Source organism: Lissotriton helveticus, chromosome 7 (genome assembly GCF_964261635.1).
Source record: "Lissotriton helveticus chromosome 7, aLisHel1.1, whole genome shotgun sequence".
NCBI classification, from domain to species: domain Eukaryota; kingdom Metazoa; phylum Chordata; class Amphibia; order Caudata; family Salamandridae; genus Lissotriton; species Lissotriton helveticus.
This window is the reverse complement of record NC_136068.1, coordinates 1,432,879,634-1,432,902,810: the sequence shown is the minus strand read 5'-3', so window position 1 is coordinate 1,432,902,810 and position 23,177 is coordinate 1,432,879,634. Positions and strand designations below refer to the sequence as shown.

Genomic DNA, 23,177 nt, shown 5'->3' with positions numbered 1-23,177 from the left:
AATTCTGTTTTCTGCTTGTCCTTCTGTTTTATGTTTGTCCTTCTTTATTTGCCTTGCTTCCTTTCTGCCATTTTGTGTGTAGTTCCTCAAATAGGGGTAAAATGTAGTTTCAGAAGGCCCGTGATTCTATTCAGCATTTATTGTCTTCTTCGGCCGCCATGTTAAGGTCAGGCAGGCCGGTTCGTGAGCTCAAATACCTTCTCAGACATTTATTCGCTCGTAGCGATAGCTTGACTTGTAGGCGATCTATTATCTGGACGTGCTGCTGGGGAAGCTATCAGTTATCCCTCTCCAATCATCGCCGTGCGGCTAGCCTGTTTCAGCCTCCTACCTTCTGCCTCTTGGCAGCGTCTCTCATCCGCTCACCGGGGCACAGCTGATGTCAATCGCAAGGCGCTCCGATGTCTCCGCTCAGCTCGAGTCCCCTCCGCTGCTATTTTTCCCCGACCTGCTGCTCTCCGAATTCCGGAGTTCTTCTAGGTCGTGTGAAGCGTCGCCTCAGCTCAGCTCCCCCGCTGCTCTCCTAAGGTTCGGCAGATGACCTCCATAGTCCGATACCGTTGCTCGTTTAATCCGGTGTAATTCCTCTGTTATGTGAGGCGTCGTCTATTCGCAGCTCCTCCGCAGCTCATGATTATTTCACTGATGTCCTCGGGGCCCCGCTCTCCTCTATTTCCCAGCAGTACCGTCTCCGCTTTCTGAGCTGGCCAGTCGTATGCGATGACCATCTCTGCTTCGGGGTAAGTCGCTCTTTTTCCTCTTCTTGACCTCCAGCCACTTTATGTTGCTGGTTGTCCGTGGGTGGGGGGTGGATGGCGGGGTTTAACGGGGATTTTGACCGAGACGGTAGTCCCTAACCCTGGAGCTCCCGAGAGAGCCTCCTACCAGCGGCCATCCTCCAAGCATTGATCATCGTAACTAAAGTTTTTATATTATTGTATGATTGGCAGAACAATAATCTACTGCCTGTATTGGAAATTGGGTGTTTTCTGACATAAGAAGGCCCGCAACAAATCCACACTGATCTTTATGAATTAGCAGCTGTGCTGCTGCCAATATACGAGTTTCCCAGACTTTCATCAACAGTCTGTAAAAGACTAATGGGTCTGTTTGAATGCTAAAGTGTCAGATTCTTGCATTTCTTGGGAAAGCTAACAATACTTGACTCCTGAAAGGTAGAGTGGACTTCTCCACCCTCTTTGATATAGTTAAAAATGTTCTGCTAAAAAGGGCACCAATTCACTGGAGAATACTTTTAAAAACTCCAAGGGGAATCCACCATTCCCACACTCCTTAGCACTAGGCATTTTCTTGAGTGCTGCAAAGATATAAAGGTGATGCAGATTTTATGAAGCGGGCTAGATGAGAAACCGAATTCACAGAGTATAGGCCAAATGTGCAAGAAACATGTAGAGAAGTGTGGCTCAATGGTTAGAAGAGGCAGACCATGAAGCAGAGGTCAGACCCGGGACCAGGGTTCAATTCCCAACCCGGTAGGGTCTTGAGCCCAAAATGTCCACGGACTCGATAATTCTCGCTTCGTTGCCTGCTCGAATCACAGGTTCACACTCTGCAACTCCGGGCAATAGCTTGCTTAATCTCCACTATGGACCCCCGTGGCGGGATGCCTGGCTTTCACCTTGGGGGTGCCCAGTACGGGTTATCTCACAGGGAAAAACCAGGACGGCTTCCCAAAGCAAGAGCTTACAGACCGTTGGTGATAATGCGCTATATAAATTACAATTACAATTACAATTACAATATCCTCGGACCCGATCATTCTCTCGCCTCTGTGCCTACTCTAATCTTGGGTCCCACTCTGCAACTCTGGGCAATAGCTTGCTTAATCTCCACACCGGCCCTAACGCTAGGATGCCTGGCTTCACCTTGGGATGCCCAGGAATAGGCACCTCACAGGAACAGGCCAGGTTGGGTTCCTTAGCGGTACAGCGCGGGGACACACTGGCTGGTGTAACCAGGCGCTTTATAAGCTCAGGATTATTATTTTATTATTAACATCAGCGTTAATTACAGTTTGTGAAATTACAGGTTGAGGATGCTGAAAAAATAAATGTATGTTTTCAATTTAGTTTTACAGAACATTGGGCCATATTATCAAGAAAGGGCGATACATTATTGCCGCTTTTATCAGCAGGAAACTGCCGCTAAAGCGGCGATAATGGGCTTGATAATATGCCTTTGTGAATTCCCATATAAGCCCAGGTTCTGGTGTTAACCTAGGCTTCTATGGGAATTCACAAGTGCATATTATCAAGCCCATTATCGCCACTTTAGCGGCAGTTTCCTGCAGATAAAAGTGGCGATAATGTATCACCCTTTCTTGATAATATGGCCCATTGTGTGTTGGTCAGATAGCTCTGAGAGGCGGGAACTGAAACATTGCGTACCTCAGGATTCTTACGTTATTTGATAATGCAGAAAAGATTGTACCATTGGTAGTTGGAGGTCAGAATCAGAGAAGAATAATGTGTGACTTTTGTCTCGTATGTTGCTTGTATTAGCAGATCTGGAAGCTGCATTGTGTTTTCACTTCAGGGACATAGATTTTTCTCCAGTTTCTTCATATTTTTATTTGTGGAGTTTATCTGTTTACCAGTGGGCAAATGGAGGATCTCTAAGAGTTTTACTCATTAAGCCTAAACACCCTTTTTCAGAAAGTTGTAAGCTTTATGTGGTCTTTGAGTCTAACTACCAAATGCTTAAAAATATTTACCATGCACTGCTGTGGGCCAACATTTACTAAATCAAAAAGCGCATACCTGGTCCTTGTTGCCAAGGGTAACTGGGATTCCTTTAAGTTCAAAGCTGCTGGCTTTATATACAACTTAACCTCCTGCATCAGCAGAAGCCCTTGACCCCACTGCTATTTAGGAGTACATGTCTCCCCATCATCACCTAGGAGGCTCGCATCTGGGGCTATGCTAACATCTCTGCCCTCCAGACCGAAGATAACAGGGTCCTGTGTTGTCTCTTGCCTGTGAAAAATATGCATATGCAGGTGGGTGTGCTGACGGGTAGGTACTTGCAGATAATGCACCCAATGGAAAATTCCTGTTACGGTGCGGGTTACCAAACGCGCTAGCCTATGGAGCAACCTAATACCTTAGACCCTTGACCCTTCTTAGGCAGGCCGCTCCCCAAGCCGCACCGCACAGCACAGCCTGTGTGTCCTGCCCTTAGCCCCAGCTGCTGCTGCAGAGGAGAGTTCGAGGCCCTCCTCCACCCGCAGGCTGTCACCTGGGCCTCATCCCTGGTGGCCAGTGGTAGGCTGTAGGTAGGTATTTGCATTGCCTACTATCTTTTTGTAACTGTAATTGCCTTATTTGTTTAATGTTTATTCCTCCTTGTTCCCCGTTTTCCATTCTGTGCCTCGTGCCCTTTTGCCTCTGTTTCCTCGTATTTCTAATTGTATTGCCTTATTTGTTCAGCGTTTCTTCCTCCTTGTGCCCCGTTTTTTATTCTATGCCCTGTGCCCCTTTGCCTTCTGTTTCCTTCATCGTTCCTACACCCGTTTTCCTGCTGCTGCACCCCCTGTGGCCCTGACCCCCACTCGCCCTTTCGTCCGCTCCCTTCTCCCAGCTGCCTCCTCCCTCCCACCTCACCTTTTTATGGCGGCCGCTGAACAGCCGCGCCGCTGGTGCACCAAAGGCGTGCCTAAGGCAAGCCCGTATGCGCCGTCCGCGCCTAGACTGCGCCCAGTGCCAGAACCCCTGGCCCCCGTGAACGCCACGACGCCCATCTCCGTTACAATGCCAGCAACCTCCATGCACTCAACGCCGGATGATCACACACCTGCTTCCTGGCCACCCGAAGTGCACACAAGGACCCTTCTCCTGCCAGAACTGCAGCTTCAGCAGCATCCGACCCGCCAATCCATCCACGAGGTACAAACCTAACTACCTCAGATCCATTCTTCTCAACACCCGCTCCGCCGCAAACACGCCATTGAACTCTGGGACCTACTCGACTCAACCTCCCAGGATGTGGCCATCCTGACGGAGACCTGGCTGAACCCCGCCTCGGCACCCGACATCGCCATAGCCATCCCGGACGGCTACAAGATCTCCCGCAGGGACCGCACCAATGGAGTAGGAGGAGGAATCACCATCGTCCACAGGAACACTCTCAGAGTCTCGACCAACACCGAATACACCCTCAGCACTGCCGAAACACCTGCACTTCCAGATCCACACCAATCGCAACACTACACTCAGAGGAAATCTCATCTACAGACCCTGACCACAGTTCAGCGACTCCATCGCCGACTTCGTCAGCACACACGCCCTCGCCTCCACGGACAACATCCTCCTCGGGGACCTAAACTTCCACCTTGAGAACAACAACAACACCAACTCCACCATCCTGATCGACAACCACGCCAACCTCGGACTCAGACAACTCATCATAACTCCCACCCACTCCACTGGCCACATGCTTGACCCCATCTTCTCCGCAAGCTCCTACGTCTCCTTCAACCACACCACCGAACTCCACTGGACTGACCATCGCTGCATCCACATCACCTTCCAGAAAGCCACCACACACCACCGCACCCAACAGATCCCCCGCCGCTGCTGGAGCAAAGTCACCGAAGACCACCTAGCCACCACCCTTGCCTGGAGCCCACCCGCCTACCCCACCGACCCCGACACCGCCGCCCGCAACCTCAGACAGTGGATCGCGACTGCGCCAAAACCGTCACCCTGATCAAGAGACCCTCCAACAGTCACACCAGCAAGAAAGCCAGCTGGTTCACTGAAGACCTCCAGGCCTCCCAGCAAACCTGCCAAAAGCTAGAGAAGAAATGGCAACGTGAACGAACACCAGACATCTACACAGCCCATAAGAACGCCACCCACAGACACCATAACCTCATCAGATACACCAAAAGGGCCTCCTTCAAAGACCGCCTAGACAACAACGCACACAACAGCAAAGAGGTCTTCAACATCGTGAAGTAACTCTCCAACCCCAGCTCCAACACCAACCTTTGCAAGATCTATGCGACTCCCTTGCCACCTTCTTTCATCACAAGATCACAGACATCCACAACCGCTTCAATGCCACGACCGCCCCAACAACCACTGAGACCACCGCTCCCAAGACCACCATTCGCACGGACCCCCTTCACTCCTGGACCAACATAAACAACAATGACACCATCAAAATCATGAACACCATCCACTCCAGATCTCCATCAGACCCATGCCCACACCACATCCTCAACAAAGCCAGCACACCCATCGCACCCCATCTACGAAAGCAATCAACTTCTCCTCCGAGACAGCAACCTTCCTGGAGAGCTGGAAGCACGCCAAAATCAACGCCTTACTCAAAAAACCCAAGTCAAACGCCAAGGACCTCAAGAACTTCTGGCCCATGTCCCTGCTCCCCTTCCCAGCGAAGATCATCGAGAAGACCGTCAACAAACAATTGACCCGCTACCTTGAGGAGAACAGCATCTGGGACCTGTCCCAGTCAGGGTTCCGCAGCAACCACAGCAGCAAAACTGCCGTCATCGCCGCCGCTGATTACATCAGGGCCCTGCTAGACAATGGGGAAACCAGGGCCCTCATCCTCCTGGACCTGTCAGCTGCCGTCGACACGGTCTGCAACCACACCCTAGGCACATGCCTCCACGACGCCAGGATCCAAGAGAACGCCCTAGACTGAACCACCTCCTTCCTCTCCGGCAGAACCCAGAGCATCTGACTCCCCCTTTCCGCTCCGAAGCCACCGAGATCATCTGCAGCATACCCCAGGGCTCATCCCTCAGCCCAACACTGTTTAACATCTACATGGCACCCCTCGCCCACGTCGCCCCACTGCCTGAGCTCAACATCATCTCCTATGCCGACAACACCCAGCTGATCCTCTCCCTCACTAAGGACACCCACACCACCAAAACCAACCTCCACGAAGGAATGAAAGCCGTTGCTGAATGGATGAAGAACAGCTGACTGAAGCTAAACTCGGACAAGACGGAAGTCCTCATCCTCAGATCCACCCCCTCGGCCTGGGACGACTCCTGGTGACCGACTGCACTGGGAACAGCTCCAACACCCACCGACCACGCACGCAACTTAGGGTTCATCCTCGACTCCACCCTCTCCATGACAAAGCAGGTCAACACCGTCTCATCCTCCTGCTTCAACACCCTCCGCATGCTCCGCAAGATCTACAGGTGGATCCCCACCGAAACGAGAAGAACGGTCACCCAGGCCCTCGTCAGCATCAGGCTGGACTACGGAAACGCCCTTCACGCAGGAGCCTTGGCCAAACTCCTGAAACGACTTCAATGCATTCAGAACGCCTCTGCATGCCTGATCCTCAGCATCCCTCACCCCAGCCACATCACACCCCACCTGAGAGACCTGCACTGTCTTCCCGTCAACAAGAGGATCACCTTCACGCTCCTCACCCACGCACACAAGGCACTCCACAACACCAGACCAGCATACCTCAACAGACAACTCCGCCGACTTCACCATCGCCACAGTCCCTCGCATCTGAAGAGCGACCTCCGTCAGCAGATCGTTCTCCCATCTCTACGCAAATACCTGGAACACCCTCATCATCCCCCTATGGCAGACCCAACACCTGCTGACCTTCAGAAGATTCCTCAAGACCTGGCTTTTCGAGCAGTAGTAGCATTCCCCCCCAGCGCCTTGAGACCCTCACGGATAAGTAGTGCGCTTTACAAATGGTCTGATTGATTGATTAGACTAGCTTGCGGCAGGAGCAGCCATACAATTACGTTTGTGCCATCTTGAAGTCACACACAAAGCTTGCCAGCTCTGATGAAGTAGGGTTCTTGACCCCCACCACTTCCATTCACTTTTCATTCACGTTATTTGGTCCTGAAGAAGCGCCAGGGATCCTCCTGACTAACCAGGTGCGAAACATGTCTACCTCTAGTTACTAAGACACATTACGCCATATCAGTAACTCAAGACCTATGGGTTTTTTAACCTGACAAGGGAACCTACACATTAAACCTTATTCACTTGTGGTGTCCCTTAGCAAGTTTTATCATTCATGCACCCACTCGCCATTCTCTTAGAACCCTCTTTTCTCCCACCCACACTCACCATATGGCAGTACATACAAAAGATCTCCACTAAAGCGACCCTTCAGTGGACCCGTAAGGCATTGCAGCGCCGACCCAACTAGGAGCAAAAGTCTGTTGATGAAGCATGAGATCCTTTGGAGTGTATGAGGGCATCAAGAGACAAGACTCTACCTATAATGTCCACTAGGAGCTTGGTGTTGGTTTTGTCAAAGACCTCATTAAACTGCCCCAATCGCTATGGTGCACCATCATTGCAAACTCACATGCAGGCCTGAATAGGAAGGCGATCCGGGACTGCATTGCCTGTGAAAGAGCCTAAGCCATCCCGGCCTGCAATATATCATATGGCAAATGTCTTACTTGGGGAGAGCCTAGCTCTTTTTCGCCCCCGCTAGTATATCTAAGGCAGATCTTACTTGGGTCAGGAAAGCGTTTTTAACCTGGAATAGTCAGCGTAGAGAGGAATCTGAATCAGTCAAAATCTCTGTCAGGGAGTATGTTGATTTGCAAACCCCCCCCCCCAATATGGAACCGTATCTCTCTTTAACGGACACCAAATGGGACAGAGTTTTGCTAACCAGAGTCAGGTTTGGTTTAAGGTGGCATTTAAGTTTCCGATGGGTCAATTTGAGTCTACCAATGTGTTAAACTGCCCTTGCGATGAGTCCTCTCCCAAGAACATGCTCCACTTCACCTTATTCTGTAAATACTTAGGGTTTATTCCACAAGGTTTTTAGTTCCAATAATTAGAGCGTGTGACATTAGAAGATGTGCTGAGCCTTTGTTGTATCTGCAATCACAGAACTCTGCTACACTCTGCTGCAATGTTTGTTCATTTTTAAAGTGTGCCCTCGCCAAGAGAAAGCAATTGTTTATTTAACAGCTTGAGGCTGTGTGTTGAAGGTACTTTGTGCATGTTTTTATCTTCAATGTTTTAATATATGTTTATTTATTTGATGATTGTCTACATTTTGAACTTGTTTTTACGCTGCTCTTTATATTTGTATTGTGCTTTCGTGGGTGTATGTTACTGCCAAAATAAAATCTATTTGACTTGACTTAACATAGTTAAGTACATCATTGATAACTTTAATCCACTGGTTAAAGTTATCAACTGTATCATTGATGTGTTGGGTAGTGAGTAAAATGTGATGATTGAAGGCTTCGTCGAAGATTCTGCCACGGATTGGAATGAGTAGGCTTATTATTTAAATTAGACATGGATTTAATCCACCCAGAGCAAACAAATATGATAGGAAATGCGGCATGGTCCGGACATGGTTGTGGGGTGGGCTGTTGTTAGGCAGGTGAATCATGGTTAGTAAACAATGCTTTAGGTAGACGGCCTACTATATATGCAGGTACCTTACTAATTGTGTAAGCCCCATAACAGACACAGCTTCTAAAAAATGTACTGTGTCACGTTTGCTTAAGTCATACGAGAAGACATTTTAAAGATGGAGGAATAAATGGATCCAGACAAGAGCCAATTTTATCACAAACACCCACTTTAGGTCCACGAGGGTGACAATAAGTGCACCCGAAAGGCAATAGTAGCACTGAACCTCAGAGTGAATATACCTTCTCTGACTCAGGAAAGACGTCATGCACGAGCAAACGACAATCACACATTGTAAATAATATATCAATTCTTGACCTTTGTTGAACCTACCTAATAATATGATATGGTTTGGTGGACGACTAGAGCATCATCACGATCTATAGCAATGTGCAGCCAGTTTTCCACTGTGAACACAAATGGCTGTAGATAAAATCGTCGGTTTCACATTTGTGTTTCACTAGGAATATAGGGTCTTATTTATGAAGGCCTTGCGCCGCCGGTGCGTCACTTTTAAAATGGGAAAAAGTGACGCACCGGCGGCGCAAGGCCTTCATAAATAAGGCCCCTAGCTTTTACTCATTTCCAGGGTTGTCCTTGTTAAAGCGATCGAGTTCGGAGAGCAGTGAAAATCACGTTTCACAAGTAGCTGAGAATGTGTGAGCAGGGTTAAGGGGAATACACAATGTAATGTACTTACCTGTTAGTTGCAGTGCATATAGTTGTGTGCCTGAGTAGTGACTGTGCTTCATGGGACCAGGGTTCCAGTTGCTCAGCGCACTCCAGGCACAGAGGGTTACGATAAACTGCCCGTACGACTGTTAAAGCCCACCGTAGCCAAGAGACATGGCTACTGTGATGGTGATGTAGCCTCTAAAATGAAAACTAAGGGGTTACATTAAAATGATAGCTGGAGTCCAGTCGCTCCCTTATCTACTAGGATGCTTCTCTTCAAGTAGTGGAATAAAATACAACTTAAAACAATTAAATAACTCTGAAGCACTTAAAAGATGATGACCTAAATGAACATGAGTCAGGCACCTCTTTCTAACACAAGAAAATTACAGAGTAACTCCTAGAAGGAGGAGCCTTTCATCAGACTGGCCTAAAATATCTCTCCACCGTTTTGACTGTTGCAGTATGGAAATGATTTTAAGATAAACTAATACCAATCTTCTTCATGTTCCTAAGTTTACATTTGCTACCAGAGATGGACGTTCCTTCGTTGTTCCAAGAGCTAGGGCCTTTGGTCCCCTCTCCCTGAGACCAGAAGAAAATGAGTCGGCTTTTGGGAAAGGGCTTAAGACTCGGATTTGTACCTTGCCTCTGGAGCTCTCTGACCAGTCATATCAGTTCCTGTTTTCTTCCCCCCTTCGAGTCTCTAGCAGGGTGATCCGTTGTTTGATGTTTTAAACCAAAAAAGATGTCGATATTTCCAGAATCAGAGGAAATGCTTTACACCGCAGTTGTGTCTGAATCTAGTGCGGCTGCTCTAATGACCCTCGTGTGTAGCCCGCCATGACCAATGGGGTGGGCAACTATAGGATGCACTAGCTTCTACTCGAAAACCAAGGAGTAAACTAAATGATAACGAGTCCAGCCACTACTAGGAACTCTGGGGCATATTATCAAGGACGGGCGATACATTATCGCCGCTTTTATCGGCAGGAAACTGCCGATAAAGCGGCGATAATGTATCGCCCGTCCTTGATAATCTATCTTCAAGTAGTGGACTATTGCGAAAATAAAGGAAGCTAAAATAACTCTGATAAATGTTCTTAGAAAGGGGGGCAATGGTACAGATTTTTCAAATTGTCTCCTCTCACAAGAGACTTTAAAAAATCATTAGCACAGATCCTGGCCAGCGGACAGGTTCAGAGAATATATTCACCTACGCCAGCTACTAGGCTATTTCAAGGGATCACTTTCCTAACACTCCCATCTTTTAACATCTGTAAGTGAAAACCTGATTGTAAAACGCTCTGTTTTATCCAATTTTTCGAAATTGTCCCAGGGAGAAACCTTCCTCCTACACTTGCTTGCTTTGGTTTTGGGCATTGTAAAGGTGGGCAGTGGCTGGAGTCAGTGTTGTACGAAGTAAATGGGGGGAGAATGTGATGCCAGCAGAGGCAGTGGGCAGTGCCATGTGGAGAAGTGGGTGATGGCATGTAAGAAAACTTGTTCGAACCTGCACTTATTTCTTTCATGTTAGAAATTAGGCACTGGCTGTGTATGGGAAAGTCTTCTTCCACACAGAAAAAAACGTATGTATACAGAATTCTCTATTACCCATGCGCCTAGTTCTCTGTTTGGTAGTACTGCGCACAGAAGGAATTAGAGACTTTTTTAAAAGTCAGGTGACACTCCTAGCTCAAAAAGCAGCACAGTTCAACAAAAGGGATGGCAAGACAGTAGGAGAGTGCAATGTGTTTTTGAAATGGTGAAAAGGACCGAGACAAAATTTTACCGCTGAGCTGCGGCGATTTTTATCGCAAATAAACCTTGGTGTTACCAAGGTTTATCGTAAATGCGATAAAAAACGGCCGCAATGCATGAATATCGCTGAAAAGTCAGCGATATTCATGCATTACCGAGCTAATGCCATGTTATCCACCTCCCATTGGATAACATGGCTAAGAACTGCTCAGAGCAGGTGTTAACTTTTGGAGATATTCGCGCTTAGCGCGAATATCGCCATAAGTTGGTAATAGGAGATAGCGATGTTAGCGACTGTTTCCAGTCGCTAACATCTTGGCATGCCCACTTTGCATGTCATTAGTGATAAATATCACTGACATGCAAAGTGGGGCCCAAGATGGTCGCTATATCCTACTAGCTGTCGCTAACTGGTGTTAGCGACAGCTAGGTAATAGGGAGATAATTTTATCTCCGCTTTCTTGGCTTTTAAAGCCAAAAAAGCGGAGATAAACCCCCTTGATAATATGCCCCCTAGTTTTAAATAAGTACAATCTGGGGTATTTATATAGTATTGCTTGATTTGTAAAGTAATTAATTTTGGAACCAGGTATGACTGGGTTCAGATCTTATCTTCAAGTAAATATGTGGATGAAGGGAGAAAAAACTATGGTAACGTGCTAAGACAGATTTTCTGGGATCTAATTACCAGCTTAGCATGTAATGAAAAGCCTACTCCGCTGGTCCAGCTTCAGTGTAGTTGAACATGTCCCTGGAAATGTAGCTGTTGTCATCTTCCCTTTTTATTTTAAATCAAAAAGCACTGGCAAGGGGGCGTGGCTTAGCGGCTGAAGATGGTGGTCGCTTAGCTGTAGGGCTCCGTGAGTGAGACAGCGACCCCACAACAATCCGACCATTAATCCGACCACGAATAACCTCCAGCATCCGCCATCAGAGGGCCTGCGTCGCTCCAGCAACACCGGGATCTCGTAGATCTGGAGGCCGGGAGGAAGTGCGAGGGAAGCGGCACAGGGCGACCGGAAGTAAGCGTTGCCCACCCCTCCCCCCCGAAAACACGCCAGACCCACTGATCGGAGCACTCCCCGAGTGACTGCGCTCCCGAAAGCCCACGGAGGTGGAGGGGCGCCGATCGGCGGGGGAGCAAGGACAGTACTGGCACACTCAGGCGGAGAACGTAGACGGCGGTAGGGGGAGAACGGTGAGCACGTTTGGCGGGGGCCGCAGCGGGCCGGCTCTCAGTCTCCGATTACAGGGACCTGCACTCGTGCGGCTCGCGGCACCTGCCGCATCCTGAAGTGAGTCGGTGCCACTCTGGACACGCCCGCATTTGGATCGAAAGCGGACTTTGCTGTGCGCAAGGCGGGGGGGGGCAGAAGCTGAGGAGCGGCATAGGATGAGGAGAAGGCCCGGGCAGCGAAGAGGGCACAGGCGAGGTGCCCATACACAGCATTAAGCCCCAGAACTGATGGTGGGCTGGGAGAGTCTTCCACCCCACATCACCCAAACATAGCTGGCACGGGATTGGGGTTTGCTGAGGAGTCGTCACGTAGCACGGATTGAGGTGGAGGGCGGCACCCCGAGGTGAGGAGGAACGAAGAGTGGCGGTCAGGTGGCTCGGTGCACTGGGTCTGACCCGGTCTGCCCTTGAACTGAAGCCTTCTTCTAACTGCTTGTCAGGACAGGGATCTTGCCCGACACATTGCCATCCACGGACTACCCGCTCTCCAAGTAGTGGAAGTGGGTGAACGCGAACATCGGGGTCCACCCTTCACCCGTTACTCACTGACGTCCCACAGACCGTAAGGGAGCCGGGTCGAAACATGGCAGGCAGGGGCCCGAAGAACACCTCGTCGCAATCTACGCTGAACAAATTTGCGTATGAGAGGCAGGCGCACTCTCAGGCTGAACCACGCACGTCAACGGGAAAGTCGCCGGAGACTGATGGGACGAAAAAAGCGACGCTTGAGGACGTGATGAAGGCGCTGGCACAGGTACAGGCCACTGTGGGATCCACGGCCACGGAAGTCTCGCTCCTGAGGGCGGACTTCCAGAAAATGGGAGAAAGAGTGAAACAGGTCGAAGTGGTCACTAAATCTCTAGTGGAGGACGTCTCCGACCTACAATTGGCAATGGAACGAGTGGCGGCTGAGAACAAGACACTGAAAGAAAAGCTGGACGATCAGGAAGGGCGCTCGAGGCGCAACAACATAAGAATTCTTGGGGTCCCGGAGTCGGAAGGAACTAAAGCCATGGATCTGTACGTGGAGGACCTGGTCAAGACACAGCTCAAGCCCAAGGGCCTCTCGCACTTCTTCTCCGTCGAAAGGGCGCACAGAGTTCCAGGGGGTCAGCCCAAGACGGGTGCCGCCCCCAGACCCATAATAGCGAGATTGTTCAACTTTCGAGACCGGGATGCGATCCTACAGACGGCTAGGAGAGCGGCGCCGCTTCAAGTCCAGAACTCCACGATAGCCTTTTTCCCGGACTATACAGCGGAGGTGGCGCGCAGACGGAGGACCTTCCTTGACATCAAACGGGAACTGAGGACTAAGGAACTGCCGTACTCGATGCTGTTCCCGGCCCGGCTGAGGGTGGTCGCGGACGGCAAGACTTGGTTTTTTGATACGCCAGAGTCAGCGCGAGATTGGCTGGATGGATGGCGTCAAGTAGGATTACCCCGCCGCTCTCAGAGAATGAACCAGAGCCACCGAGGAGACAGCCAGCCGAGGTCCCAAGCATCAGGTGGAATTGGATCAATGCACTCACAGGCGCAGGAACACGCCGTTAGTCTGGAAGAAGTGGAGGAGTAGTCCCCGACAACGGACGGAATGAACATTGCCGTGGCTTCATGGGTGTGACCCGGCTTAGACACTGGCTGGGGGAGACCGGAGAGGGCAGGGGTCATGTCTACTCCGGAGGACACTTCACCCCAGCAAGCAAGTACTGTTAATGGGTTGGGTAAAGCACTCTGCTGAGTTGGGGAGGCGGTCAGTTTTGAGCCCGTCTGGCAGGGAGGCAGGGAGGGGAGGGGGCTGGGGGAGATGTTTGAACGTTTTAAGTGAACCGCGAATTGTACTTTGCTGCATGTTTCTCCAGGTTCAGTTGGGGAAGGGAGAAGGGAAGCTAGTTGAGTCTTTAGGAAGTCTACTGGGTTGGTCGGGTTGTGCTGGCGGGTGCCCGCGATGTCACACTGGGCAGGAAGGGTGGGACACGATGATCGCGGGACACATTGGTCACATAGATAGCCACACGATGGAACATGGCAGATTGCTCACACCGTAGGGGGGAGGTGAGTGCACCTAGTCACCGGGGTGCACCCCTTCCCATTCTAACATGGAACGTGCGGGGCCTGGGGGATAAGGTAAAACGTGGGCTGGTACTCACTGCACTGAAAAGACAGGGGCCGGCTCTGGCGCTTCTACAAGAAACTCATCTACAAGGGGGGACTGTAAAGGCACTTGATAGGAGAGGTTATCGAATGGTGGTGCATTCAGAGTTCTCATCTGGGTCTCGAGGGACTGGGATATTACTTCAGAAATCCTCACAATTTATACCACTGAGCACGAAAACAGATGGGCAGGGTTGCTTTGCGGCCATACAGGGACAGTGGGAAGGAAGACTTCTTAATGTGGTCTCGATCTATATTCCGCCGGCCCTTCATTCCGTCATGCTTCCGGCTCTGGGTGAATTCCTACTGGCCCTTCCGGAGGGGGACATTATACTTGGGGGGGATTTTAATGCCACTGTGGACGTTACACTTGATAGATTCCCGCCCACAGGACCGTCAGGGGTTCCCTCACGCTTCCAACGATTTCTGAATGCAATGGGTCTGGTGGACATGTGGAGGCATGCACACCCACACATGAGTCAATACACGTACCACCACTCGGCTGTCCACAACAGCCTCACCAGGATAGACTACTTCTTGGCGCTGGGAGAAAGTATGCAACACATGGACACCATAGACATTCACCCTAGGGGCATTTCGGACCACTCCCCGGTTCTCTTAACACTCTCCACCCAGGGGAAAATCCGTAAACGGATATACCCTATACCGGCAGCGTGCCTCAAGGTGCCCAAAGTCAGGAAAGCGCTTAAGGCGCCGACGAAGCTTTACTTCGAAGAGAATCTAGAGTCCGTGCATTCGGCGGCGACCCTGTGGGAAGCGTACAAGACAGTGTTGAGGGGGCACGCAATCGCTACACTTGCAGGCCATAGGAGCGAAAGGGCGCGCGAATTAGCCGAAATAGAGCTGGCACTGAGAGAAGCGACAGTGACACACGAGACACGCCCCACGCCGGACACTGCACACGCACTGCACCTACAGCAGCACACGTATACGGAATATCTGCGGCATCAGGTCGGAGGGCAGATAACGGAAACTAAGAACAGAATATATGATATAGGAGACAAGGCGGGCAAGATGCTGGCCTGGTTGGACAAGAAGGGAGGGAGCTCGAGAGGTATCCAACAGGTGACAGACAGAGGGGGTGTGCTACACACGAGCCCGGAGCGCATAGTAGAAATCTTCGCCGTCCATTTTGAGGGTGTTTACACGTCTGATAGGGAGGTGACGGTGGAAATGGCCAGGGCTGCGCTAGAGCCGATCCACACACCGCGGTTGCAGCCGGAGGCTTCAGCAGACCTGGAGGCAGACCTAACGGTGGATGAAGTCCAGATGGCAATACGAGCGTTGAAGCCCGGTAAGGCGAGCGGCCCGAATGGCATCCCGGTTGAGTGGTACCAGGCCGCGTCGGGACGGCTTAGTGAATACCTACTGGCCATGTACGAGGATAGCCTAGCGAAAGGCTAGCTCCCACCAGACCAAAGACTAGCGACAATAATCGCGATTCCCAAACCCGGGAAGCCACCGGAAGACTGCGACTCATACCGCCCCATATCCCTGCTCAATGCAGAAGCTAAAATACTAGCCAAACTCCTAGCTACCCGATTGCTGACACACCTGCCGGACCTCATACATCCCGACCAGTCCGGGTTCATGCCGCATAGAAACACGGCATTGAATCTGAGAAGAGTGCACGGAGTGATGGCGGGAGCGGAGTCGATTCTCGAGCCGGCGGTAGTATTGGCACTCGATGCGAAAATGGCATTCGATATGGTTGAGTGGACTTACCTGTTCGAAGTCCTGGCACACTTGGGGTTCGGTCCCAAATACATAGCATGGGTTAGGCTGTTATATGCGGGGCCAATGGCACAGGTGGCAGCGAATGGTCATATCTCACGCACATTTCCACTGGGTAGAGGAACTCGACAGGGTTGCCCCCTGTCGCCACTGCTCTTTGCAATCGCCCTGGAACCGCTAGCACACCTGATACGGTCCACACCACTGATTAGAGGGATTTCCTGGGCTGGGGGAGAGGAGGACCGCGTCTCACTATACGCAGACGACATGTTGGTTTACCTTACTGACCCGGACCATAGTATTCCGGCGCTTCTGACTCTGTGTGATGATCACGGGAAAGTCTCGGGATACACGTTGAACTGGAATAAGTCGGTAATGTATGTATTGAAGGGACCAGGCCCGACACTGGATGCTCGTGGCACCCTGACCGAGGCCGGTTCCTCCTTCAAATACCTGGGCATAGATGTCACCAGGGACCCGACTGAATTTGCGCAGAAAAACCTGATGCCTCCTTTAGAACGGCTCAAACAAGACGTTGGAGTGTGGGCCGGGCTGCCCCTCACGATGCTGGGTAAGGCAGCTTTATATAAAATGATGTCATTGCCACGATTCCTTTACATACTGGAGAATACGCCGTACCCGGTGGAACTAGGATACTTTAGGAGAGTGTCGGCGGTGGTGGCAAGTCTCCTGTGGAGTAACCGCCCGGCCCGCATAGCGCAGGCCAAGCTGCACAGAGGGTGGTACGATGGAGGGATTGCATTGCCAGACCTGAAAATGTATTATTGGGCGGCGCAGCTGAAAATCATAAACCAGTGGATACATGCCCCCCAAAATGACCCAGCGTTCAGAGCGGACAGGACACAGTTGGGAACTAGTACGCTATTGGCCCCTTTATACGACCAACGCAAGGTGCGCACACTTCAGGGACCCACAAAACTCACTGCGGGGTTATGGCACAGGGCTCAGGCGTCTCTAGGGTGGAAAGGGAGGATAACTAAACTTACTTCCTTGTGGGACTCCCGGGCGCTGGGGAACCTACGGAACAGTAAAGGCTTCGCCCATTGGGACATGTTAGGCCTGTCCACGGTGGGGGATCTGTGGGAACGGGGCACGGTGATTCCGTTTGCACAACTGAGAGACCAATACAAGCTAGGGCCCCGAGAAACATTTCTATATGCACAGATCCGACACGCATTGCTCGCAGCCATCCCCCCAGACACGGAGGTGCCAGAGGCCTCGCCACTTGAAGACCGTCTCCTTACGGAATATATGCCAGAACGAGCCACCTCACTCACGTATAGAAAGTTAAGCAACAATTTACCGGACCCCATGCTCAAACTTAAGGAAAAGTGGGAGGGGGATGTGGCAGCTATGGATGAAACCGAATGGAACGAAGCTATGGCCTCGCCCAAAGAAGTAGGTATATCAGCTAAATTCCGGCTCATACAGCTCAAAATACTACACAGAGTGTATTATACTAGGACGATGCTACACCTCATACACCGCGCGCAACACCCATTTTGTCTCCGAGGGTGTGGGGAGGAGGGTACTTTCTTCCACACGATATGGGACTGCCCTCGCATTCAAGAATACTGGAGAAGTATACTGCGTACCATATCACAAACTGTAGGAATCTCCCTGATCCCTGAACCGCGCAAATGCTTACTTAATGTGTGGGAACCTAATGATTTGACCAGGTATGGATTGCAGTGGGTCACGTTGGGTTTGGTCATAGCTAAGAGAGACATAGCACAGAAGTGGGGGGCCGCGGACGTGCCGAAGAGGTCGCAGTGGTGTGAGAATTTGGACAAGGTAATGCTCACAGAAAGAGAGGTATATAGGAACAGGGCGTGCCCGAGAAAATGGAATAAGATCTGGTCCCCGTGGAACACTTACCGGGGAGACATCTGTGAGCCCCTACCAGAGGACGAACCGTTATCGTCTGACGAGGAAGATGAGGACGATTAGCGTCCCCAGGAGGAGGTGGAGTGGGGGAGGGGTGGGGGCAACGGGAGACAATGGGGAGATGGGAGGGATGGCACGAAGGGGACGATATAGCAGGTGCACCGTAGGACTTCCATGTAACCTTGTCATCAGCACTATTTGTTATGAGTAATTGTAAGAATATTTTGCAGGCCAATTTGCCAGGAACTTCGCAAAGCACAACGTGTGCGGAATCGCTTCAGCGCGAGCTGACCTACCCGAGATTTCTTTGTTGATTTTTAGGTTTGTTTATTGTTTAATGCATAAAAACCAAAACCTAAACCTTGGGCGAGCAGGACTTTACTTGTGAATAAGGCACATTTCCTAAAGAGCGAATTGACCGGAACGTGGCCACAGTAACTAATGTGCAGACTTTTCCAGTACAGAGGCTCCTGCTTTTATGTTGTAGCGGCCGGCCCGCTGGGTTGTGGGCCAAGTGCTGTGTGTGATTAAATGGTGCAATAAAGGTTTTGGAAAAAAAAAAAAAAAAAAAAGCACTGGCAAAATATGACCAATAAGGAAATAGCTTTAATCAATGTAAACCGGTAAACACTGATGAACATAGACATCACTTCACTTCAACGAAATGAATTACCATCCAATGAAAATTAAGTGAAATATAAATTTCCTGCACAAAAATAATCCTTACAGTAATTTTCCTCTGGGTATGTGTGCTGCAGCACGCATACGAAGAGGAAGTAAGAAGCAGAAATATAGCTATAGACAGAGAACACAGATGAAGCACACACTTTATACAGAGAGCATGATGCACCGGAGCACAGCAAGGATGCCATGGGCCCTGGTACAAGCAAGGAGAATGGACCCTATGATTGCTCTATGGATAGAAAAATACAGCATTTATAAAGGGTTCAATGGGCCCCTCAGGACTCTAAACATATGAGCCACTGCATCTTATGCACCAATGGTAGCTACAGGAAGGCTGATGCACCAAGAGCCTGCTGCTCAGGGCAGCAGGTTTTCTAAGCAGGGTCCCGATTAATTTAGTGGTCATGGCATAGCCAAAGCAAACCCTGTATTCAGAATGGGATGGGAAAAGCCAGAGTCCATGCTCAGTAGATTTTGATGTTATGGCAAAGGGTGTTCCTTACTCATGAGACCCTAATAGGCCTAAAACAGGCTGGTGTTGCTTGCATTCCTACTCAGAGGGTATGTGTAAGGGCAGTTAAGGCTCTGACAGTTGTTATTGGAGGAGGACTGAGGTTGGACTGAGACTGACATGAACATGGCTAGTTCCTGTCTGAGATGGTACTGTGGGGAAAAAGTAGACTGGAGTGCTGCCCGAGTAATTACCCAGCCTGAGATTAATTAAAGTACGGCAACTCATAATTTTACGCACCAGCACTTTCTTAAGAATTGCCACCCGAGCACGTAAAATGCTGGACAATCCTTGACTCTCTTTTGTTCAGTAATTTGTAAATTTGACTGATGGTTAATGTGATGTATCAATTTTAATAAGGATTTTATAACAATATTGTAAATCTGTGTATGTGCTTTTATGAATTCCTGGAATTCGAATATAGATCTATGATGATGATGATGATACTGCACTCATCACTTTTATGTATTCCTCATTGCAGCGTCCAGACTGTTTGATTCATTCTCGACCTCGTTTCACACGATCATAATCCAAAATAAATATCCACCAACAACTGTGTCGAAACAACTTCCTTAAATCAAACATCTATGTTACCATCTAACGGGTGCCAATTCAATCTTTAATTAATAATATATCTCTAATTCTAGGATCATGTCAGATGGTGAACATGGAAACCGAACCTTCGCCAGCAAATTCATCATTGTGGGATTTGAAGTGGTACGAGAGCTTCAGATCTTTCTCTTTGCTTTATTTACGACAATGTACATCTTGACAATTGGATCCAACATGATGATTATCACAGTAGTGATATTGACGAGGACACTTCACAAACCAATGTATTACTTTCTATCCAATTTTTCTTTTTTGGAGATTCTCTATACTACTGTTACTGTCCCAAAAATGTTGGTGGCTTTGCTAACTGAAGAGAAAACAATTTCTGTCCCAAATTGCCTTGCACAGTTTTATTTCCTGTTTGGCTTGGGAGCATCTGAAAACTGCCTCCTAGCAGTGATGGCGTATGATAGGTATGTGGCAATCTGTAATCCATTGCGATATATCACTATCATGACAAACAAAACCAGCGGCCATCTAGCTACTGGTGCCTGGGTGAGTGGAATGCTTGCAGCTTTGCCACCTGCCTTATGGATCTCGTCCTTGAGCTTTTGTACTCCTAATAAGATTGACCACTTCTTTTGTGACTATGCCCCTTTGTTGAAACTCTCTTGCCAAGACACATCAGTGGGGGAATTTACATTTTTGGTCATGGCTTGGAGTGTCATACTAGGTTGCTGCTTACTGACAGTGATATCCTACATTTGTATTATTCATTCAATATTACGCATTCCTTCTACCGAAGGTCAGAAGAAGGCATTCAACACCTGTGCCTCCCATCTCACAGTTGTAAGCATTTTCTATGGGACAGTTACCTTTATGTACATAAGACCAAATTCTAACATTCGATTTGCTTTGGATAAAGTGGTGTCAATATTCTACTGTGTTGTGACTCCATTGTTAAATCCTATGATTTACAGCCTGAGAAATAAAGAAGTAAGGGATGCACTAAAGAAAACCTTAATCAAGTGGAAATATGCATTTGGAGAAGAATCAGCAGCCAAAGCAAATACACGCAGCAACAAAGACATTGGTGCAATAAAATCTTTCAATTTGTTGTAACTGTCTCCTTCTTCTATGGTGATATAGGAATTACACCTTTAATTGTATTTATTTCTTTCAGTGTACTTCTGAGTCGCTTATTGCTTACCTTCATTGCTTGGTCTCCTTTTTAGCTGTCTCTGAATACCTTACTAGACAGTGGTCTGCACGCTTCTAATTTCAACACTCCCCCTTCTGAAAGTGGAACATAGTGCCTGCATCTTTCAGTAGGACACATGTTCTGAGGGACAATTTGCACCACCACCTAATTGTGACATGCATTACACTGGTCTAACTTACTTTGCTCTCTCTCTCTCTCTCTCACGCTCTCTCTCTCTCACACTCTCTTTTTCTTTCTCTCTTAGGGTCTGTCTGTCTGATGAGCCAGAATGGTGGAGAACATTATCTCCACTATGCAAATGGAGTACCATCTGTTAGCTTTAGAGCTGCCTGCCAGACATCTCTGTTCATTGAAATGGACCACGATCATGACTCAGACATCCGTCTTTGGTTCTGATGGCCGTCCATCAATTTAAAAAAATACAAATGTTTGGGGTATTTCTGAAACAAACTCCAAAAGCCATTTTTTTCTGAAGAACAAAAAAAACCTTTACAGATGTTTTTTGAGAGAATGGGGGTCATTTTTATCTGTCCCTCACATCCAGGTTTTTCTTTGTGGCGATGGACAGAAAGAACAGATATTACACCATCCAAACTAAATGCCCTTTTTCCGATAACCCTTATCCCATCATATCATTGGAGGAAGTATTTGTTTAACTGAGCTAATGGGGGCTCCGTCAACAGAGTACCTAAGGTGTATCCATCTCAAAATGGCAGACTGAGGGTTTGGCGGGTAGCTTGTTCCAGATGCTTAGTCTTTCACTGAGTGTATCGATCTGTGTTTCTCTCCTTCCTACTTATATCTCCAACCCTCTTCCTCTTGCCTACTCACCCTTTCTGTCTTTCTGCTTTCCTCTCTTACTGGGTCTGTATCTCTTCATGCTTCCCACTTTCACACACTCTAAGTTTCAATTTGCAATTTAACATTTCTTCCTTTGCTACCAATATGAAATGGGTGTTCTGCTCTGGGAAATATGTTTCATCCAAACAACATTCATTGCATTTTGAAACTGGTAAACTCATGATACAATTTATGAAAGCATTGATAGTGTAATTTCGTCTACAATGATAACTTCCACAACATGAGTCTTGCTAAAGATGATGCCTTCACCATGCCACAACTAAGCAGAGGTGAGTTATTTGGTTGTGAATTCTCCAGAAGCAAATGAAGCTATGAAAGAAATTATGCCATCACTGTTTTATGGATTATTATGCTTACCCACCCTTGACAAAGCCTAGCCGTAATGCCTTGCTTTCGAGGTTGACTAAAGGGATTTCTATGTGTCATTGCAGTGAATTTATCTCCTCCACCAAGGCTTGGAGGAAGATCTTTTCTATTTTTACAGATGTTACCCAGCCAGATTGTCAGTATCTGTCGTCGGATGGGCACAAGTGAACTTTTATAGTTCCAATCAGGCACATCATCTATATGCATTTCTGTCATGCACCACACCCCTTTAAACAGGTTCCTTTATTCTCCCTGGGCATCTATTTGTGTTTTGACCTCAGATAGCTCCACCCACAAACTCTATTTACCCTATTTATTACTGGCTTATAGCACTGTAATTGCCTTCAGTGTTTTTAGCATTGTGTGACATTGTGAGGCCTTCTGAGTATTGCTGCATGGAAGTACCATTTAGTCATTCCTAAATTAAATATTATTTATTATTGCAGTGAGTGGATCAACTATTAGTATCTCTGTTACTATGTTCAGCTATCTAATATATTGGGAAGGTGCTTAGTTTCCCAGTGCACCAAGCACAACTTGATAGCTGGATACAGCAATGAAAGATAGGTCATACCCTTCAATGTTCATTGCAGTTGTTGGGATGCTAAAGATTATCAACAATACATCCGAATGGAGAGGCAAAGACTTTTAATCACCTCGTTAATGTTCTTACTCTCCAGGCAATAGACTTTTTGTGAACCTTGCATGGCTACATTGTTTCGGATTGTTTGGTCCTGAAAATGTATATTGGCAGGATGATTCCTACTATTTGAAACATTTTTTTAAATTCACAAAATCTTCAAAAGGGTGAACAGCCCTTTCCCAAATCATCTTCTAAAGCAATACCTGGTCTAGGACCTAGGCGAATGGTGGTCAATTGTGATATCCATCTTTTTTTAATTCCCTGAAAGGTCTGTTAGAATATGAGTAATCCTATTAGCTGCACATACATTTTTTTCAAAAACATACAAAACTTCCTTTATTTTGTATGGCAAATCTTATCAATGTTTATTCAAATCCACTGTCATTTGGAGCCCTCTTGTAATGCAATCAGCCAATACC

At 48.4% G+C, this 23,177-nt stretch overlaps 1 protein-coding gene across 1 annotated transcript in view; it reads left to right on the top strand.

Annotated features, from left to right (window-relative positions):
* Window positions 1–20,788, top strand: part of LOC144769510 (olfactory receptor 6F1-like) — a 38,640-nt gene extending 17,852 nt beyond the window's left edge. Inside the window, exon 2 of the mRNA XM_078653644.1 lies at window positions 19,762–20,788. Within this exon, the coding sequence (XP_078509770.1) occupies window positions 19,762–20,788 (1,027 nt within the window). The remainder of the gene's footprint in view (window positions 1–19,761) is intronic.
* The last annotated feature ends 2,389 nt before the right edge of the window (window positions 20,789–23,177 follow it).